This window comes from Pelophylax lessonae (assembly GCF_965119305.1).
Source record: "Pelophylax lessonae genome assembly, chromosome: 1".
Lineage (NCBI taxonomy): Eukaryota > Metazoa > Chordata > Amphibia > Anura > Ranidae > Pelophylax > Pelophylax lessonae.
In genome coordinates, this window is record NC_138768.1 from 458,198,173 (window position 1) to 458,216,996 (window position 18,824).

The 18,824-nt window shown below is 43.7% G+C and overlaps 1 protein-coding gene across 1 annotated transcript in view; it reads left to right on the plus strand.

The window, feature by feature from the left end:
- The window catches only part of INSR (insulin receptor), a 318,524-nt gene that overhangs the window by 155,572 nt on the left and 144,128 nt on the right, over positions 1-18,824 (plus strand). The window contains exon 3 of the mRNA XM_082270578.1: positions 10,630-10,951. Within this exon, the coding sequence (XP_082126704.1) occupies positions 10,630-10,951 (322 nt within the window). The remainder of the gene's footprint in view (positions 1-10,629; positions 10,952-18,824) is intronic.

Consider the following 18,824-nt stretch of genomic DNA (forward strand, 5'->3'; position numbering starts at 1 on the left):
GGCTGATTGGCTGCAGTCAATGTTGAGCTGAGAATTATCCACCTGGCGCTTTTGTTTTTTGGATCTTCATGCAAAAAGGTGCCAACAGGGCTACCACGGCTTGAATTTTGTCCAGGTTATCAGAAACCATCTGAAATGTGATCAGTGTATGGCTTGCTTACACTTACTACAAAGAAAGCCTATTTATATATTTGTTTTACAATAATTGCTTTTTAAATCAAATAAAAAAATCACTTCCTGGTTTATAGCTCTGTGCATTTCTACCTGCTTTTATTATAAAAGGTAACCATTTCTTCCAATGTGCCAAAAATTGTCACTGCATTAGGCCCCTCTGACATGGGCCAGGTCCAGTTTTGCTCTGTAGGATGGCGTGGGTGGGGGCGTGGGTGTGTCTCTGGACACACACAAACCAGCTTGAAAGCCTGCCCCCCATAGCACACTGCTTGCTATGGGGGCACACGGAGAGCAGGACAGTGTCAGCAGGGACAAGCAAAGAGGAAAGGGACTTCTCTGTGCAATATTGTTATATTGTTGCACATAGCAAGGAAAAATAACACAACACGCAGTCAATAATTTCTAAACCGCTGGCATCAAAAGGAATACACCCCTAAGTTAAAAATGTCCAAATTGGGCCCACAGTATCAATATTTTGTGTGGCCACACTTATTTTCCAGCACTGCCTTAACCCTCTTGGGCATGCAGTTCACCAGGGCTTCACAGGTTGCCACTGGAGCCCTCTTCTACTCCTGCATGACGACATCACGGAGCTGGTGGATGTTATAGACCACTTTCCATTTTGAGGATGCTCCACAGATGCTCAATAGGTTTTAGGTCCGGAGACTTGCTTGGCCAGTCTATCACCTTTACCCTCAGCTTTTTTAGCAAGGCAGTGGTCGTCTTGGAGGTGTGTTTGGGGTCGTTACCATGTTGGAATACTGCCCTGCGGCCCCGTCTCCGAAAGGAGGGGATCATGCTCTGCCTCAGTATGTCACATTACATGTTGGCATTCATGGTTCCCTCAATGAACTGTAGCTCCCCAGTGTCGGCAGCACTCATGCAGCCCCAGACCATGATACTCCCACCACCATGCTTGACTGTAGGCAGGGCCATCTTACTGAATGGGCATGCTGGGCAGTTGCCCGGGGGCCCCACTTCCCCGGGGGACCCTACCTGCCCAGCGACCCAGCCCCAGCCAAGGATTAGTCCCGATTCCCTTGTGCATCCCGCCGCCAAACATATCAGGTGGCAAGCACCTGTAGGCCCTGCGCTGCTGTCAGGCCACTTGGGCCATGGAGGGGGAGCCCACAACTGCAGGAATGCCTGTCCACCTCCACGGGAACAGGCACACACAGGACAGTTGAGTCTGACTTCCATCCGTGTGTGTGTTCACCGGACCCAGCCGCCGAACTTGGAAGCTGTCATAAGCCTGGCACTGGTGTACCATTACAGTGCCTTGCAAAAATATTCGGCCCCCTTGAACTTTGCAACCTTTGGGCACATTTCAGGCTTCAAACATAAGATATAAAACTGTAATTTTTTGTGAAGAATCAACAAGTGGGACACAATCATGAAGTGGAATGAAATGTATTGGATATTTCAAACTTTAACAAATAAAAAATTGGGCGTGCAAAATTATTCAGCCCCCTTAAGTTAATACTTTGTAGCGGCACCTTTTGATGCGATTACAGCTGTAAGTCGCTTGGGGTATGTCTCTATCAGTTTTGCACATCGAGAGACTGAAAGTTTTGCCCATTCCTCCTTGCAAAACAGCTCGAGCTCAGTGAGGTTGGATGGAGAGCGTTTGTGAACAGCAGTTTTCAGTTCTTTCCACAGATTCTCGATTGGATTCAGGTCTGGACTTTGACTTGGCCATTCTAACACCTGGATATGTTTATTTGTGAACCATTCCATTGTAGATTTTGCTTTATGTTTTGGATCATTATCTTGTTGAAAGACAAATCTCCGTCCCAGTCTCAGGTCTTTTGCAGACTCCATCAGGTTTTCTTCCAGAATGGTTCTGGATTTGGCTCCATCCATCTTCCCATCAATTTTAGCCATCTTCCCTGTCCCTGCTGAAGAAAAGCAGGCCCAAACCATGATGCTGCCACCACCATGTTTGACAGTGGGGATGGTGTGTTCAGGGTGATGAGCTGTGTTGCTTTTACGCCAAACATAACGTTTTACATTGTTGCCAAAAAGTTTGATTTTGGTTTCATCTGACCAGAGCACCTTCTTCCACATGTTTGGTGTGTCTCCCAGGTGGCTTGTGGCAAACTTTAAACGACACTTTTAATGGATATCTTTAAGAAATGGCTTTCTTCTTGCCACTCTTCCATAAAGGCCAGATTTGTGCAGTATACGACTGATTGTTGTCCTATGGACAGAGTCTCCCACCTCAGCTGTAGATCTCTGCAGTTCATCAAGAGTGATCATGGGCCTCTTGGCTGCATCTCTGATCAGTCTTCTCCTTGTATGAGCTGAAAGTTTAGAGGGACGGCCAGGTCTTCGTAGATTTGCAGTGGTCTGATACTCCTTCCATTTCAATATTATTGCTTGCACAGTGCTCCTTGGGATTCTTGGGAAATCTTTTTTTTATCCAAATCCAGCTTTAAACTTCTCCACAACAGTATCTCGGACCTGCATGGTGTGTTCCTTGCTCTTCATGATGCTCTCTGCGCTTTAAACGGACCTCTGAGACTATCACAGTGCAGGTGCATTTATACGGAGACTTGATTACACACAGGTGGATTCTATTTATCATCATTAGTCATTTAGGTCAACATTGGATCATTCAGAGATCCTCACTGAACTTCTGGAGAGAGTTTGCTGCACTGAAAGTAAAGGAGCTGAATAATTTTGCACGCCCAATTTTTCAGTTTTTTATTTGTTAACAAAGTTTGAAATATCCAACAAATTTCGTTCCACTTCATGATTGTGTCCCACTTGTTGATTCTTCACAAAAAATTACAGTTTTATATTAAAAAAGAATAGCGCAACCATGCAAAAGAAATGGCTATCAAATATGGAGACAATCCATAAATAAAAATGGGGGTTTAGTCCCACCATATGGCCATATCGTGCTCAAGCCCACCACTGCGTCAAAGTACCCCATTATCAGTGGGTCCTACACTATCCATAAAAAAGGGGTGAATCCAGCCTCTCTTACCCTTGGAGACAACACTCCTTGCTGGGAAGGTGTGCTAATGCACTGCATGGGACTCCTCCTAAATCTACTTGATAGAGGACACCAATAGAGTACAGGTGTGTGTGGGGGATGGGATGCTCAACCCCATAAGTCTGGTCAGACCGAATACATAATAAACAAGCAAAAAATTGGGGGAGCAAACCCTGAACATGTATATCTAAAGCCGGTGCAGCTATGGACCAAGCAACATGTATATTAAAAAAGAAAAGCGCAACCATGCAAAAGAAATGGCTATCAAATATGGAGACAATCCATAAATAAAATTATCTTTATGTTTGAAACTTGAAATGTGGCAAAAGGTCGCAAAGTTCAAGGGGGCCAAATACTTTCGCAAGGCACTATAAATATCACCTTATTGATAATTTGCATTTTTATTCTTATGTGTGATTGTGTAGGCAGGGCCCCAGTGCACTGCATTGCCCGGGGGCTTTAAGATGGCACTGACTGTAGGCAAGACACACTTGTCTTTGTACTCCTCACCTGGTTGCCGCCACACACACTTGACACCATCTGAACCAAATAGGTTTATCTTTTTCTCATCAGACCACAAGACATGGTTCCTGTAATCCATGTCCTTAGTCTGCTTGTTTTCAGCTAATTGTTTGCGGGTTTCTTGTGCATCATTTTTAGAAGAGGCTTCCTTCTGGGAGGACAGCCATGCAGACCAATTTGATGCAGTGTGCGGCGTATGGTCTGAGCACTGACAGGCTGACTCCCACCCACCTCTGCAGCAATGCTGGCAGCACTCATACGTCTACTTCCTAAAGACAATCTCTGGATATGACGCTAAGCACGTGCACTAATTTTCTTTGGTCGACCATGGCGAGGCCTGTTCTGAATGGAACCTGTCCTCTTAAACCGCTGTATGATCTTGGCCACCGTGCTGCAACTCAGCTTCAGGGTCTTGGCAATCTTATAGCATAGGCCATCTTTATGTAGAGCAACAATTCTTTTTTCCAGATTCTCAGAACGTTCTTTGCCATGAGGTGCCATGTTGAACTTCCAGTGACTAGTATGAGAGAGTGAGGGCGATGACATCAAATTTAACACACCTGCTCCCCATTCACACCTGAGACCTTGTAACACTATCGAGTCCCATGACATTGGGGAGGGAAAATTGCTAATTGGGCCCAATTTGGACATTTTGACTTATAGTTGTACTCACTTTTGTTGCCAGCAGTTTAAACATTAATGGACATTAGTGGCTGTGTGTTGAGTAATTTTGAAGGGACAGCAAATTTACACTGTTATACAAGCTGTACACTCAATACTTTACATTGTAGCAAAGTATCATCCCTTCAGTGTCGGTTCACACTAGGGCGACATGACTTCGGGCGAGTTATGCCGTCGCCCCTGCACCGCGACTTCGGCGCGGCTTGCAACGACTTCACATAATGGAAGTCAATGCAAGTCGCTCCGATGTCTCCCCAAAGTAGTACAGAAACCTTTTTCAGTTGGAGCGACTTGAGTCGCTCCTATTAGAACGCTTCCAATTGCACAGCACGGTCCGCTACTTGTCAGGCGACCTGACAAGTCGGAATAGTGTGAACCGACACTCAGTGTTGTCACATGAAAAGATATAATAAAATATTTACAAAAATGTGAAGAGTGTACTCACTTTTGTTAGATACTGTATCTGCAAGACTATTTAAATTTATCCAGGGCTTTTTTTCTCAGAGAATAGAGAAAGACGTTATTCTTTGACGATATGTGCGTCAGAGAGGGCCTATCCGCGAGGCCTTTACCCTCTCTGACTGCCCAAACACCGCTGTTTGGAGATTGCATTTTGGAAAACCGCTCTGTGCATCTCTTAATGCGATTTCACTGTGGAAAATAAGTGCACTTCTGTTATTAAAGATACAGATTTTTTAAACATATTGCACTATGAGATGTAATTTCCTTGCTTTGCATTACTTTGCTGGGAGAGAGCACAGCAAGGGGATGAGGAGTGACAGGAAGACACCCTGGTTATTTTAAATGCACTGTTAACCATTTAATTCGGTCCACACTATCTGGTAAGGAGCCATCCTTATCTTCTATCACAAGTGATATCATTGTGGTGATCAGCATGGGATATAACAACTATTTAGTCCTTGGATCGCTTATATTTATTGGATAAGAGCGACATTCACTTGCATTTGGGAATTGGGACTATACACCTTATATTCTTTTGGATGTTGCACAATAATTACTTTTTAGATTTTTTAATTCATGAATTTGAACTTTTTATTTATTTGTAGGATTTAAATATTGTTTTTTCAACATACTTATTTTATTATGTTGGTGTATTTCTTATGTAATGTCAAATGTAATTTATTTCACAGTTTTACATTTTATGAATTTAAGTTTCTATCATTATTTATATTACCGTTTTATGTATATTAAGTACAGTATATTTTCTATTATGTTGTCTTAATTTAGCACCAAACTATTTGATTTAATAAAATAGGTGCAGTAACGCTGAACCGCATCAAATGGTGGGTGTCGCCAAATTGCATTAACTGTGGGGGATCTCAAAGAGGCAATAAATATCAGGAGTGCTTTATTTGCAGAGTTAGGGGATACTCTGTGTACAGAGTGCAGTGTTGAGGAGTGCACTATATACAGAGCATTGGATTTAGGGGTGTGCTATGCAAAGTGTGCAGGGTTCAGCTCTTTCACAGGCTCACTCTCACTTCCACCCTTCCCCCCGGGTGCAAGGGCCACATAAAATGGTCTGGCTGGCCTTGTGTTTGACACATATGCTCTAGAAACACTTAAAGGTTAGGCCTCTTTCACACAGGCGGACCGTTCAGATCCGCCTGTCCGTTTTTTTTGCGGATCTGAACGGTCCCCCCATGCATCTCTATGGGGCATCGGATGTCAGCAGAGACATGTTCGCTGACATCCAATCCATCAAATCTGGACAGATGGAAACCCTATTTTCCATCCGTCCAGCGGATTGGATGGGATGAGAACGGACCAACCGATTCCCCCATAGAGATGTATGGGGCTGTCATTCTCCTGCTGAGCGGGGGATCGGCGGATCGATCCCCCGCTGAGAAAAACGGAGTCCGTCCGACGGACATACCGTATGAAAGAGCCCTTAGTTTAGTTTTAATCTAATTTGATACAAAATCTGTGTAGCCAGTTTGAAAGATGTTAACTTGGGTCTTAATTACTGAATTATAGCAAATTATGCCCGTCAGTTGAAACCAACCAGATTCTAGCTGTCAATCAGATTTTTCTGTTTTTAGTTTATGAATAGGTTTTATGGCTCATAGAGGCAAGTACAATGACAGGATGTGCTCTTGCTTTACTGTAACTTCAGTTCTGTTATACTGTTCTTTAAGGCCTTTTTTATACTTGCAAGTTGGGGGGCTATAAATCATAATTTTCACTGCTCCCCTTAACCACTTAGGACCAGAAGGTTTTACCCCCTTAATGACCAGGCCATTTTTTGCAATACGGCACTGCGTTACTTTAACCTCCCTGGCGGTCTGATTATGTCAGAATTTTTGATCTCAAAGCAGTACATTGTTTTGCATGGAAATCTGTTTCATATTTTAGGCCTGTAATTCTTAGGAATAACTCACTTAAATCTGTCCAAACAAGAGTCTAGTAGACATCCCGGGTATGATAAAGTTTGAAACAGGAAATCATAAAGTATAATATAATAATAATACATTTTATTTAATAATATAATCAAACCAAAAACACTGAAAGTTGTTCAAGGGGTGCGATATTACTAGTCACAGTAATAATGGTTTAGTAACATCTCGGGTATGAAAGATTTTGAAACATGGGACTGCACCACGTCTGACGTTCTAGTCGGGGCAATAGAATCTGGTTACCTTTTTCTTATTTTCATTCCACTGTCACCTCTCTTTGAGCAACAAACAATGCACATCCTTGTAGGTGCTGACTTTTTCTTAGTTGGTGGGATGTAGTCCATGAAGTGACGGCCAGTCAGGCGTTCTGGGTTGACAACGCCAACAGCACGACGTCCAGATCTATTCACAGCCATTGACAGTGTTTGGTGATTCAGAAAGATATGTTCGGCAACTTTCCAAATGAAAGTTTCCCCACCGCTCCCTGAAGAATTATTAGGCCCAGAAATGTCCAAATGTCATCTTTGGTCACTGGTTCCCACTTTCTGCATCTTTTAAACTTTTCAACTGCTTTTTGTACTGGTTTGGCTCAGTAACTATTTTTTCAATAACATCATCGGTAAGAAATAATTGTAGGTATGCCAAGGGGTTGTCATGGTCAACGTCCACTTTCATACCAGGTGCTCCAGTAAATGGGAATCTTGGGGGCGCTGCCTGATCTGTACCGCAGTCAATAGAGCAAGTTCTCACATCGCTGAGCTCAGTCGCAGAATCGTCACTGTCGTCACTTTCAGTATCTGATGACAAATTTTCCCACGAATCACTATCACCCAGTTCTTCAAATAATTCAGATTCATTGTTGCTGTTTTCCAGTTTGTCTAAAAGCGTTTTTGAGCTAAAAGAACGCGTTTTGGACGCCATGGACGTTCTCAATTTTCCAGGCACAAAACTGCAAAAGTACAGGCAGGGCACTGGAATAGGTGAAAAGCTGTGCTGAAATGGCTTGATACAAAGTTGTTATCCTAATCGATTACACTGCATCATGTCATTTGTTTTATTTTTTAAATTTTTTGCCGGTTCCACCCCTGTGCATCGCGGCGCTCGCAGGGAAGGGAACCCGGAAGATAGGTGCCGGCATCGGCCGGAGCACACAGCAGGAGGACAGCGGGGATCCTAGCGGAAGGTAAATGTGATTGTGGGGTAATTCCGAGTGTGGCTCAGGGGTTACCGCTTTTGGCACTGTATGTGCTCAGGAATACCGCCAGGGAGGTCAACTGACGATTGTGCTGTAATGCGACGCTGTACCCAAATAAAATTGATGTCCTTTTTTTCCCACAAATAGAGCTTTCTTTTGGTGGTATTTGATCACTTCTGTGGTTTTTATTTTTTGCACTATAAACCACAAAAAAAAAAAAAAGGCAATTCTGAAAAAAAAAAAACAATATTTTTTTACTCTCTGCTATGAAACCTATCCAATAAAAATATTAAAAAATCTAATTTTTTCATAAATTTAGGCCAATATGTACTCTGCCACATATTTTTGGTAAAAAAAAAAATCCCAATAAATGTATATTGATTGGTTTGCGCAAAAGTCTCAAAAATCGCGTCCACAAACTAGGGATTGATTTATGTAATTTTTATTTTATTACATCAAAGTGTATTTGTGCTGTGCATGTACGTGAAATTCCACAAATGAACATGTGCAATATTCTACACTGACAAAAATTTTAAATGCAATACTTTTTTTTTTTTGCCCCCATTTTTCATGAGCTGAACTCTGAAGATCTAAGACTATCTACACAAAATGCCTATTTGTCTCAAATATTGTTCATAAATCTGTCTAAATCTATGTTAGTGAGCACTTTTCCTTTGCCAAGATAATACATCCACCTCACAGGTGTGACATATCAAGATGCTGATTAGACAGCATGATTATTATTGCACAGGATCCCTGTGTTCATCTGTGACAAAACCACAGTCTGCCTTGTTTACATAGGCAAACCACCTTTCTGTCTCCATGGAGAGCGATCGCGGGTGGCCGGCGGACATCACGTCCGCCGTATCCGCTGATTGGCTCCCCCTCTTGCCAATCGGGGCCTGCGAACCTCCACGTGCTCCCACTGTCTATTATATGAAGTGAAGTACAGGTACGTCGTTGCAGGTAATAGAGCTGCCTTCCTCTGGGACCCCTACCGGTCTAAGTTACCACTGTGAGCTGTCTGAACTTCAAGCCCTCAGTGCCCTCTTACATAGCAGTGGATATGTGAGTAACACAACTGTCTCTCCCTGCTCTGGAATCTGTATGCTGCTGCTAATGGCCATATGAAGAGATTTCTGCTTCTGTGATCACCTTTTCTCTGCACTGTTTATCTACATTTGCTGTTTCTGTGCATGGCTGTTTTTGGAGCCCCTTGGACTATTCCCCTAACATTATCTGTGGACCACAAGACTGTGTCACTTCATCTACGATCAATCCATGGTGGAACTTAATAAGATTTTGAGACTTTTTGCTCCATTGATCAGTATCTCTTTCCATGCAATCCTATCAACCACAGCTGCGTGATCAGTGTTGTGAGGGCTCCATTCTATCACTCAAGTCATTTGGTTCATTCACATGGGATCACTAACCTATTTCCTTTACAGGTTTATTTGTGGGATTTTTCCAATTCTGTGAAGTGCCATATTTCTTATTGCCCTCTTGACTGTTTATTGTACTTCACATGGTTTTTTCTTATTAGCTCTCCAATTGCATACCGGTGAGCTCAGTATGTTTCATGGATACCCATTATTTGGGGCTATCAGTTTGATATGATTGTCCAAGATGATCAGCACTGATTTTTACCAAGCTGGTCTGAGCCCTTGTTTTGATTGATTTGTTAGACTTGTTAGACATGGGCATTATTCCATGACCCTACTGCTCTACACCGGTTTTGCCCTTCTTCCAGTCTGAGCACAGAGCACATGAGGGCGGCAAACAGTTCATCTGTTGTTGCTGTCCCATGGAGTTACTCTGCTCATTAACTGGATTTCAATTTGCTTCTTGTATGCCATAAATCTTCATTGGTGATGGTGAATTTTTGCAGCGGATGCATGTGGTGTGCATGTTTTTAGCGACTACGTAGTCAAGTTTCTATGGTGGTGTGGTCGAAGGTTTTTTGTTTATTTTAGCTCCCTTGTTCCTAGATTCAATAAACTTATATTTTTTACTTGGAACTCTGTGGGTGCGTTTTTTGGAAAATTACTCAATCTATACCTCTATACTCTACAGTATATGGCGCTTTTGGGCATTTTCTTTTGTATGTCCTCTATTTTTCTATATCGTTGCAGGTAATAGAGCTGACCTGCTGCAGTAAAACTACGGCTGCTGGTCGGCAAGTGGTTAAGCTGCAAAGGCAAACAGACAGGGTTGTACATAAGCAAAAATAATCCCCGTTACTGAAGTGACCCACACCGCAACCAAATGCATTAGCTGCGACGCAATGGTGCCACATTTATGCGGTCCAAACAGGCGGCGAGGAGGCGACATATTGTCTCCTCACCACCTGCCAAATGCCTCTCAACAGTGATCCGCCACTGTTCATATTTCAGAGTAGGTGAGCAGCCTGAGCTATCAATGGTCATGTTGTCGCTATCAGTGGTCATGAGGAGCGTCAATGCCTGCCGTACTTGTGAACGAGCCCTAAAAGTAAAATCTCACCTGCTACATATGTTATGATTGGATAGGAAATGTAAGATTTTGAAATTTACTTTGGGTTCTTTCATTCTGCAATGTTTGTTTGCAAATTTTGACACTTTTTTGATGTATTGATTTTTTTTTTTTTTTTCTCTTTGCAGTTTGCCCTGCTACATGTAAGCACCAGGTCTGTACCCGTGATAATCGATGCTGTCACAGTGAGTGTCTTGGAAGCTGTGCGGAGCCTGACGACCCCTTTAAATGTGTAGCATGCCAAAATTTCCTGCATCAGGGGGAATGTGTGGAGACTTGTCCTAAAGGCTTTTACAGCTTGCATGGGTGGAGGTGCATCACCTTCAGTGAATGCCAAGAACTGTACAATAAAAGTCGAAATTGTCCCGACAACTCTTGCCCTCAGTATGTCATTCACAAAGGCGAGTGCATATCAGAGTGCCCTTCTGGCTATACTACCAACTCTACCACGTAAGTATTTTCTTTTTAACTTGGCGATAATCCATTAGTTTAGTTTATTGATGGCACTAAGTTATTTTAAACCAAAAAAAAGAATATATTTCTCTTTTGTTCATTGACCGACACAGCTCCAGATCTTCTTAACCATTGGGTTATATTGCCCCCTACAGGAATAGGACATTAGGCAGAACAAAAGACTGACTATGCCTATGGGCAGTCCCAGGGGGTATACTTGCCCCCCCCCGTGCTATAGGTACTTTTTTGCCTCGTCTGGAATAAGGACCTAGTTCCTAGCTGGGATCTTTGCTCCCGGCAACTTTTTTCCCTTTAGATAGATTTTTCAAATTTTTCCTGTGAGATCTACAGTCAACTGCCAGACTGGACGACGGGCTGGATAATCGAGATCCAGTGGTCACCCCAGTCTGGCCAGCGAGCGTGTGCAGACCTCAGCTCCACGCTAGGTTGGCCGCAACATAGCCCCACTGGACGAGGGCTGGCCTGCGAGTTAAACGCCTCACAAGGTCCGATACGACCGGGGTTTTGGCCTGCATCGCATCGTTCCTCCTGGCCGACAGCCCCCTATTTCGATGCCGAGGAGGTTCTGTCTGGAGAAGTGCCTGCCTTCTTCTTGGTATGGCAGGTAGCTGTCCCCCCTCTCCCTCAAGGGTTTTGGGGTGGACGTGGGCCCCTCCATGAGACGGTCTGACCCCCAGGTTACCCTTGTTCCTGTTAGGCACCCCCCATTTTTTCTGTGCCTGGTGGTCCCTGCGGGCCATCTAGCCCCCCTCATCTTCCCCCACCTCCTTCCCGCTACCTATTCTGGGCTTGTGTGGTGGTCTGACCTACCTCCTGAGGCTTGGGCAGGGTACTGTACTGGCGATGGGGGGGGGGGGTGTGCCACCGGCGCCCGGGCGATCAGTTTCGGGGGTGGAGGAAACTTCTTGTCTATGCCTTTTTCTGAGGCCTTGGGAGCCTCATGGTACCACCATTTTGCCGGGGCCTGCTTGCTGTAATGCACGACGGCCATGTTTATGTAGTCCGGTGGCCATTTTGTGGTTGTCCAGCATTAGAAATAGGCTCCACTGTCATGGCGGCCACTTTCTGGGTGGTGATTTTGGCTGTGGGAGCCCCTCCCCATCCCCTGGTGCTGACTCCTGGGTCTCTTCCTTCTCTGGACACCGCATGTGGAGTGCAGCTTATCCTGGTGCTGCCAGTGCTTCTTCTGTGGGGTGGTGAGTCTGGTGGGGTCCTCACCCTCTCTGCTGCAGGATCGTGGGGTGCTCTGTTGTTGGCGACTGGATGGTGGTGCCAGCGCGGTTGGGGTGTCCCTTAGCAGTTTTTAGACTTTTTTGTGGGGGTCCCCCTATTGACTCATGCAATCCTTTGAGCATGTTTCCCTACCTGACCTCCTCTCAGAGGCTGCAGGGGCCTCTGGTTCCCAACCATCCATTGATGCACTGACGGCGGTCCTGGAGTCCTTTGTATCCGGGGTGGAGAAGGTTTTTGGGTGGTGGGCTATCAAAAAGCGCCCTTCCCTTGCCTCACCTGTCTCTTCAGATCCTGAATCTCAATCGGCCAATGTGAACGTGGCTCACCTTAAGGGGTCTGCGACCACACTCCCTGAATTCTCAGATAGCGAGGATGAGTCCGCTACACCCGTAGGCACGCACAAGAAGGCGCTGGTGGAAGCACTGATTGTTTCTGTGTGTGAGACTGAAAATGGAGGATACAGCTGAAGCTGTCTAGAGCAGCAAAGGATTTTCCCTTAATTTCCTATTTTGAGCAAAATAGTGGGGACAGCCAAAAAGTCCCCATGTGGTCCCTGAGCGATTTGCTATGCGGTGCCCTTTTGAGGAGTACCTTCTAAAAAGTGGACTGTTCCACTGGTGGTTGACCCTCCGGTTTCCAGATTGAACGAGGCAGCCATGATTCCTCTTGAAGAGTCTCCGGCCTTTAAGGATCCGGCTGACAGGAAGGTGGAAGCTGTGCCCCGCAATATGTACATGGTGGCTGGTTCGGCACTTAGACCGGTATTCACCATTGCCCTAGTGTCGAAAACTCTGACTGAGTGGGCTAAACATTTACGCCGGGACCTGGAGGGTGAGCAGCTCCTCCCTGCCTTTGCTGAGCTAGCGTACCAGTTGGTCCAGGGGCTGCGGTTTATCTGTGATGCCTCTTTGGATGCGGCTCCCCTACTTGCTAGGCTATCTGTTTCGGCAGTGGTCCTTAGGCGTGTTTTTTGGCTCAAATGTTGGTCTGCGGACCACTTCTAAATAGGCCTTAACTGATCTTCCTTTTCGAGGAGATCACCTGTTTGGAGCTACCCTGGATGACATCACGAAGAGTCTCACAGGGGGGAAGAGTACTTTTCTTCCTTAGGCTAGTAGGGCAAGGATCCTTGTCATAGATGTGGCCTGTCCTCCGGTTACAAGAAGTTTTTTCATCCCTCAGGTTCCAATGACAAGGGATCAAAGCCTTTCAAGGCCTCCTCGATAGGATCCAAGCGACCTTGGTCTGGCCAGTCGAGCGGGCTTCTCCAGACGCGCGGTCAAAGGCTTCTTCAGCATGAAGGTGCACCCTCACCCGTATCTGGGTGTATCTGTAGTTTCATACGAGGTCCCTGCAAAGGGGGATTCTGGCCAAATGTGACAAGTGTCCGCAGTCTCTGGACAATCCGATCAGGCTGAGCCGGGGAACAAGAGGGTCTCTGATCCTTGTGGCTTCGACAGGGCAAATCCTTTCTCCCCTTGTATTGGACAGTGGTCACCACTGATGCCAGCCTATCCAGTTGGGGAGGCGTCCTAGGACGAAACTCTCTCAGGGGGTCTGGACACTGGAAGAGTCCAGACTACCGACCAATGTCCTGGAACTCCGAGCGATCAGACTGTGTCTGGATTGTTGGACGGTTTATCTTCAAGAATGTCAAGTGCAAATTCAATCAGATCGCCACGGCTGTGGCTTATGTTAACCACTTCCCGTCCGCCATATAGCAAAATGATGGACGGGAAGCGGTTGCTCTATCCTGACTGGCCGTCATATGACGTCCAGCAGGATAGACCGCAGAGCAGTGATCGGTGGTGCAGTGCGTCACTCTGACTCACCGCATCTCTGATCCCGGCAAAGAGCCTAATGACGTAGGCTCTTTACCATGTGACCAGCTGTGTCCAATCACAGCTGGTCACATAGTAAATAGGAAGTGCCATCGATCGGCTTTCCTCAGTTCGTGCCTGACGGGCACGAGTAGAGGAGAGCCGATCTGCGGCTCTCCTGACAGGAGGGGGGGTCTGTGCTGGTAATCAGAGCATTGATTTACCAGTGCAGACCCTTGGGGGGATGCCGCTAGAGCCACCATGGATTGCCCACACACCCATGGCCACCAGGGTGGCCAATCAGGGCTCAGGGACCCTTTCAGTGCCCTCCTCATCAGTGCAGTGCCACCCATGATTGCCATCTATCAGTGCCGCCCATTATTGCCATCTATCGGTGCCGCCCACCAGTGCTCATTATTGCCTATCAGTGCCCACCAGTGCCACCTATCAGTGCCCATCAGTGCTGCATATTAGTGCCTCATCATCAGTGCCTCCTCATCAGTGCCTGTCAGTGCGGCCTCATCAGTGCAGGAAAATGTATCTGATACACAAAAATTATAACCTGCGCTTAAAATCAAAACTAAAAATAAAGTGTTTGCAGCTGCTATTCACTTGGTAAAAGACCAGAGAAGATAAAATGTGCCAAAAAAACAGCGCTTGCAATGTGTGTAAGTCAACATACAATTAGATACATGTAAACCACATCTGTTAATGGAGAATATCTCTATAAGGTGCAATTGTGCTGAAAACTAAATATTTCAAAAGTATTTAAAAATAAATGACATAAATTAATAAAACAATAATCATAAAAGTGCACTTGTGCTTAAACCATATCTTAAGGATAAGTGCATAAAGTGCAATAGTGCTTGATCCAAAATACAATAAATTATGCTAAAGTGCTTGAAGTGACAAAAAATGGTTGGAAATGTCCAAAATATGGTGTTTCCAATAATATGAACAGTCCCACATCAAGGTGCAGCCATACAGGGCAAGGTGCTGAAGCCAAAAAAGGTGCTGGGGTGCTACATGCAGTGGAAAGTGCCTCAAGAAACCCTTTTGGGGGTTCACTCACCAGAATGGAAAGATTAGTGGGCCTGTAGAATTGGACCAATGATTCCTCAGTGCATTGCGTCCCCTTCTGGGGTTAACCAAAGGACAGGCGGGCCTTAGATGTAAACCAATATAAATTCTAAATTGTACCCCTCCGGTGTCACTCAAGGAAGGAATGAGGACCTATATAGTGAAGCCCGTAAAATATTTTATTCAAAATAAGGATTAAAATTACTCACAATATTGTTAGCAATATAAGCATGTAGAGAAGTTGCTGAAAATCCATATCAGAAGCCGATCACAAACCCCTTTCCGGGAACGCAGCCGGCATGCGTTCCACGGGATACAGGAAGTGACGTTGTGTGGTTGCCGTTGGCCGAAAGTGCGTCGACGCGTTTTGCCCCCCCCTACAATGGGCGTTATCAAAGACATCTCTTCCGTTCACGGCCATATCCTTTATACTCATCCGACGGATGTCATGGTTACTAGTGCGCCAATGGGATTGAGGATCTAATTACCCCGTTGAGGATCTAATTACCCCGCCTCCAGCTTACAGTGCAGTAAGTGTCCCCGAAGGGATAAGAGCCGGGTCAAATTGCCTCGCTTCCTGTTAGTATGGTAAATTTCCCCAAAGGGAAGGAAACAGGCTCATAGGAATACACGGAATATGTGGACTTCAATAGTATAGACCAAATTGGTGGACAATTTAAAGCCAACCTCAATTCCTGTTTACAAAAGCCATAACATTAAAATAATAAGGATATATATATATATATATATATATATATATATATATATATATATATATATATATATATATATATATATATATATATATATATATATATATATATATATATATATGCCACAAGATCATAAAAATGGTATCATAATAAAAATGGAGAGATGGTATGATAAAAAACAAAATGACAGGAAAACACATTGGAGGTACCTATGATATATAATGAGGTGCCAAGAAATATATTAACCATAAATTCACATGACAATTACTTATATCCTTGGTATGTAAATGGAAAAAACACTTAAACTGTATAGAAGGAGACACTGAGAACTCTGTATGTAAGCAAACAAATTATAAATAAACAATGGAAATAAAAAATTGAAAAATGAAAATAAAATACAATTAAAAATAAAATAATATTACAATTAAAATAATAATATATAAAAAAGAATAAAATAAAAGAATAAAATAAATAAATAAAAAAATAATAAAAAATAAAAATAAGAAGTAAAATAAAAATAATAAATAAAAATAAAGATATAAAAGAAGAAAATAAAAATAAAGTAAAAAATGCTGTAGCCTCATAGGAGCCGTATATCATGTATTTACCAATTTGAAAGAAAGCAATTAAAATCCAGATCAATATTGAGCCCCCGGGGGTGGAGACCTTTTTTGGCTTCAGCACCTTGCACTGTATGGCTGCACCTTGATGTGGGACTGTTCATATTATTGAAAACACCATATTTTGGGCAATTCCTACCATTTTTTGTCACTTCAAGCACTTTAGCATCATTTATTGCATTTTGGATCAAGTACTATTGCACTTTATGCACTTATCCTTAACCACTTCTCCATACAGGGCAGTTACACCCCCTTCCTGCCGAGACCAATTTTCAGCTTTCGGCGCTCTCACACTTTGAATGATAATTACTCAGTCATGCAACGCTGTACCCAATCAATTTTTTTATCATTTTTTTTTCACACAAATAGAGCTTTCTTTTGGTAGTATTTAATCACCACTGTTTTTTTTTTTTTTGTGATATAAGTGAAAAAAAGCAAAAATTTTGAAAAAAACATTTTTAGTTTCTATTATAAAATTTTGCAAATAAGTAATTTTTTTTCATAAATTTGGGCCAAAATTTATACTTGTACATATCTTTGGTAAAAACAACCCAAATTAGTGGTTATTATTTAGTCTGTGTGAAAGTTATAGAGTCTACAAGCTATGGTGCCAATCATTGAAAATTGATCACACCTGATGTACCGACGGCCTATCTCATTTCTTGAGGCCCTTAACCACTTGCCGACCGCCGCACGACTATCTACGTCGGCGGTCAGCCCCTCACAGGCAAACTAACGTAGGGCTACGTCGCTTGCTTGTGAGGGTCTAGGGAGCGAGCGCGCGCCCCCGGAGGCGCGCTCCCGCGTGGTCACGGACCCCCCCCCGCGCGTGTGACCAGCGGACCCGATGTCCGCCGGCCACTCGGCGATCGGCGGGGGAGAGGGAGAATGTCAGGCAGCTTGTGTAAACAAGCCACCTGTCATTCTCCTCGCTGTAAAGACACTGATCACATGGATCTACTATGTAGATCCGTTGATCAGTGTCCTTACAGCTCAAGCCACAGCCAATCACAGTAGAAAGCACGCCCCTAGGGACACACACAGCCCCTCCCTCCCAAATAAAGTTAACCCCTTCACTACCAGTGTATTTTTACAGTAACAGTGCATATATATAGCACTGATTACTGTAGAAATGTCACTGGTAACCACAAAAGTGTCAAAAATGTCAGTCAAGGGTCCGATCTGTCTGCCGCAATGTCGCAGTACCGCAAAAAAAATCGCAGATCGCCGCCATTACGCGTTAAAAAAACAACAACAAAAATGACAAAAATCTTTCCCTTTGTTAGTAAACACGATAACTTTTGCGCAAACCAATCAAAATACGCTTTTTGCGATTTTTTTTTTTACCAAACATAGGTAGCATAAAACAAATTGGCCGAAAATGTTAAAAAGTTTTGATTTTTACATTTTTTTGGGGGGAATTTCATATAAAAAAATTTGAAAAATATTGCTATTTTTGCAAAATTGACGCTCTTTTTTTGTTTATAGCGCATGATCAAAAAATCGCACAGGTGATCAAATACCACCAAAAGAAAGCACTGTTTGTGGGAAAAAAAGGACGCCAAATTCGTTTAGGTACAGCGTCGCACGACCGCGCAATTGTCCGTTAAATTCACGCAGTGCCGAATCGCAAAATACCCCCTGGTCGGAATGGGGGTAAAATCTTCCGGGGCTTAAGTGGTTAAATGTCAGGACAGTACAAATACCCCCCAAATTACCCCTTTTTGGAAAGTAGACATTCTAGTGTATTTAGTAAGAGGCATGGTGAGTTTTTTGAAGTTGTAATTTTTTCCCACAATTCTTGGGAAAATGAACAGTTATTTTATTTTTATTTTTTTACACAAAATTGTCATAATTATAAGTTATTTTTCACACACAGTATATGCATACTTGCAATTACACCCCAAAATACATTCTGCTACTCCTCCTGAGTATGGCGATACCACATGTGTGAGACTTTTACACAGCCTGGCCACATACAGATGCCCAATATTCAAGGAGCACCGTCAGGTGTTCTAGGAGCATAAATTACACATATAATTTCCTAACGACCTATCACACTTTTGAAGGCCCTGGAGCACAAGGACAATTGAATTACCCACAAAATGACCCCATTTTGGAAAGCAAAACCCCAATGTATATTCTATGAGGCATAATGAGTCTTTTGAACATGTCATTTTTTTCCCACAAGTTTTTGGAAAATGTGGAAAGAAAATGAAAACGCATTTTTTTTTTACACAAAGTTGTCAATTTATAGGATATTTCTAACACATAGCATGTACATAGCAAAAATGAAACCCCAAAATACATTCTACTACTCCTCCTGAGTATAGCGATACCACATATGTGGGACTTTGTCACAGCATAGCCACATACAAAGGCC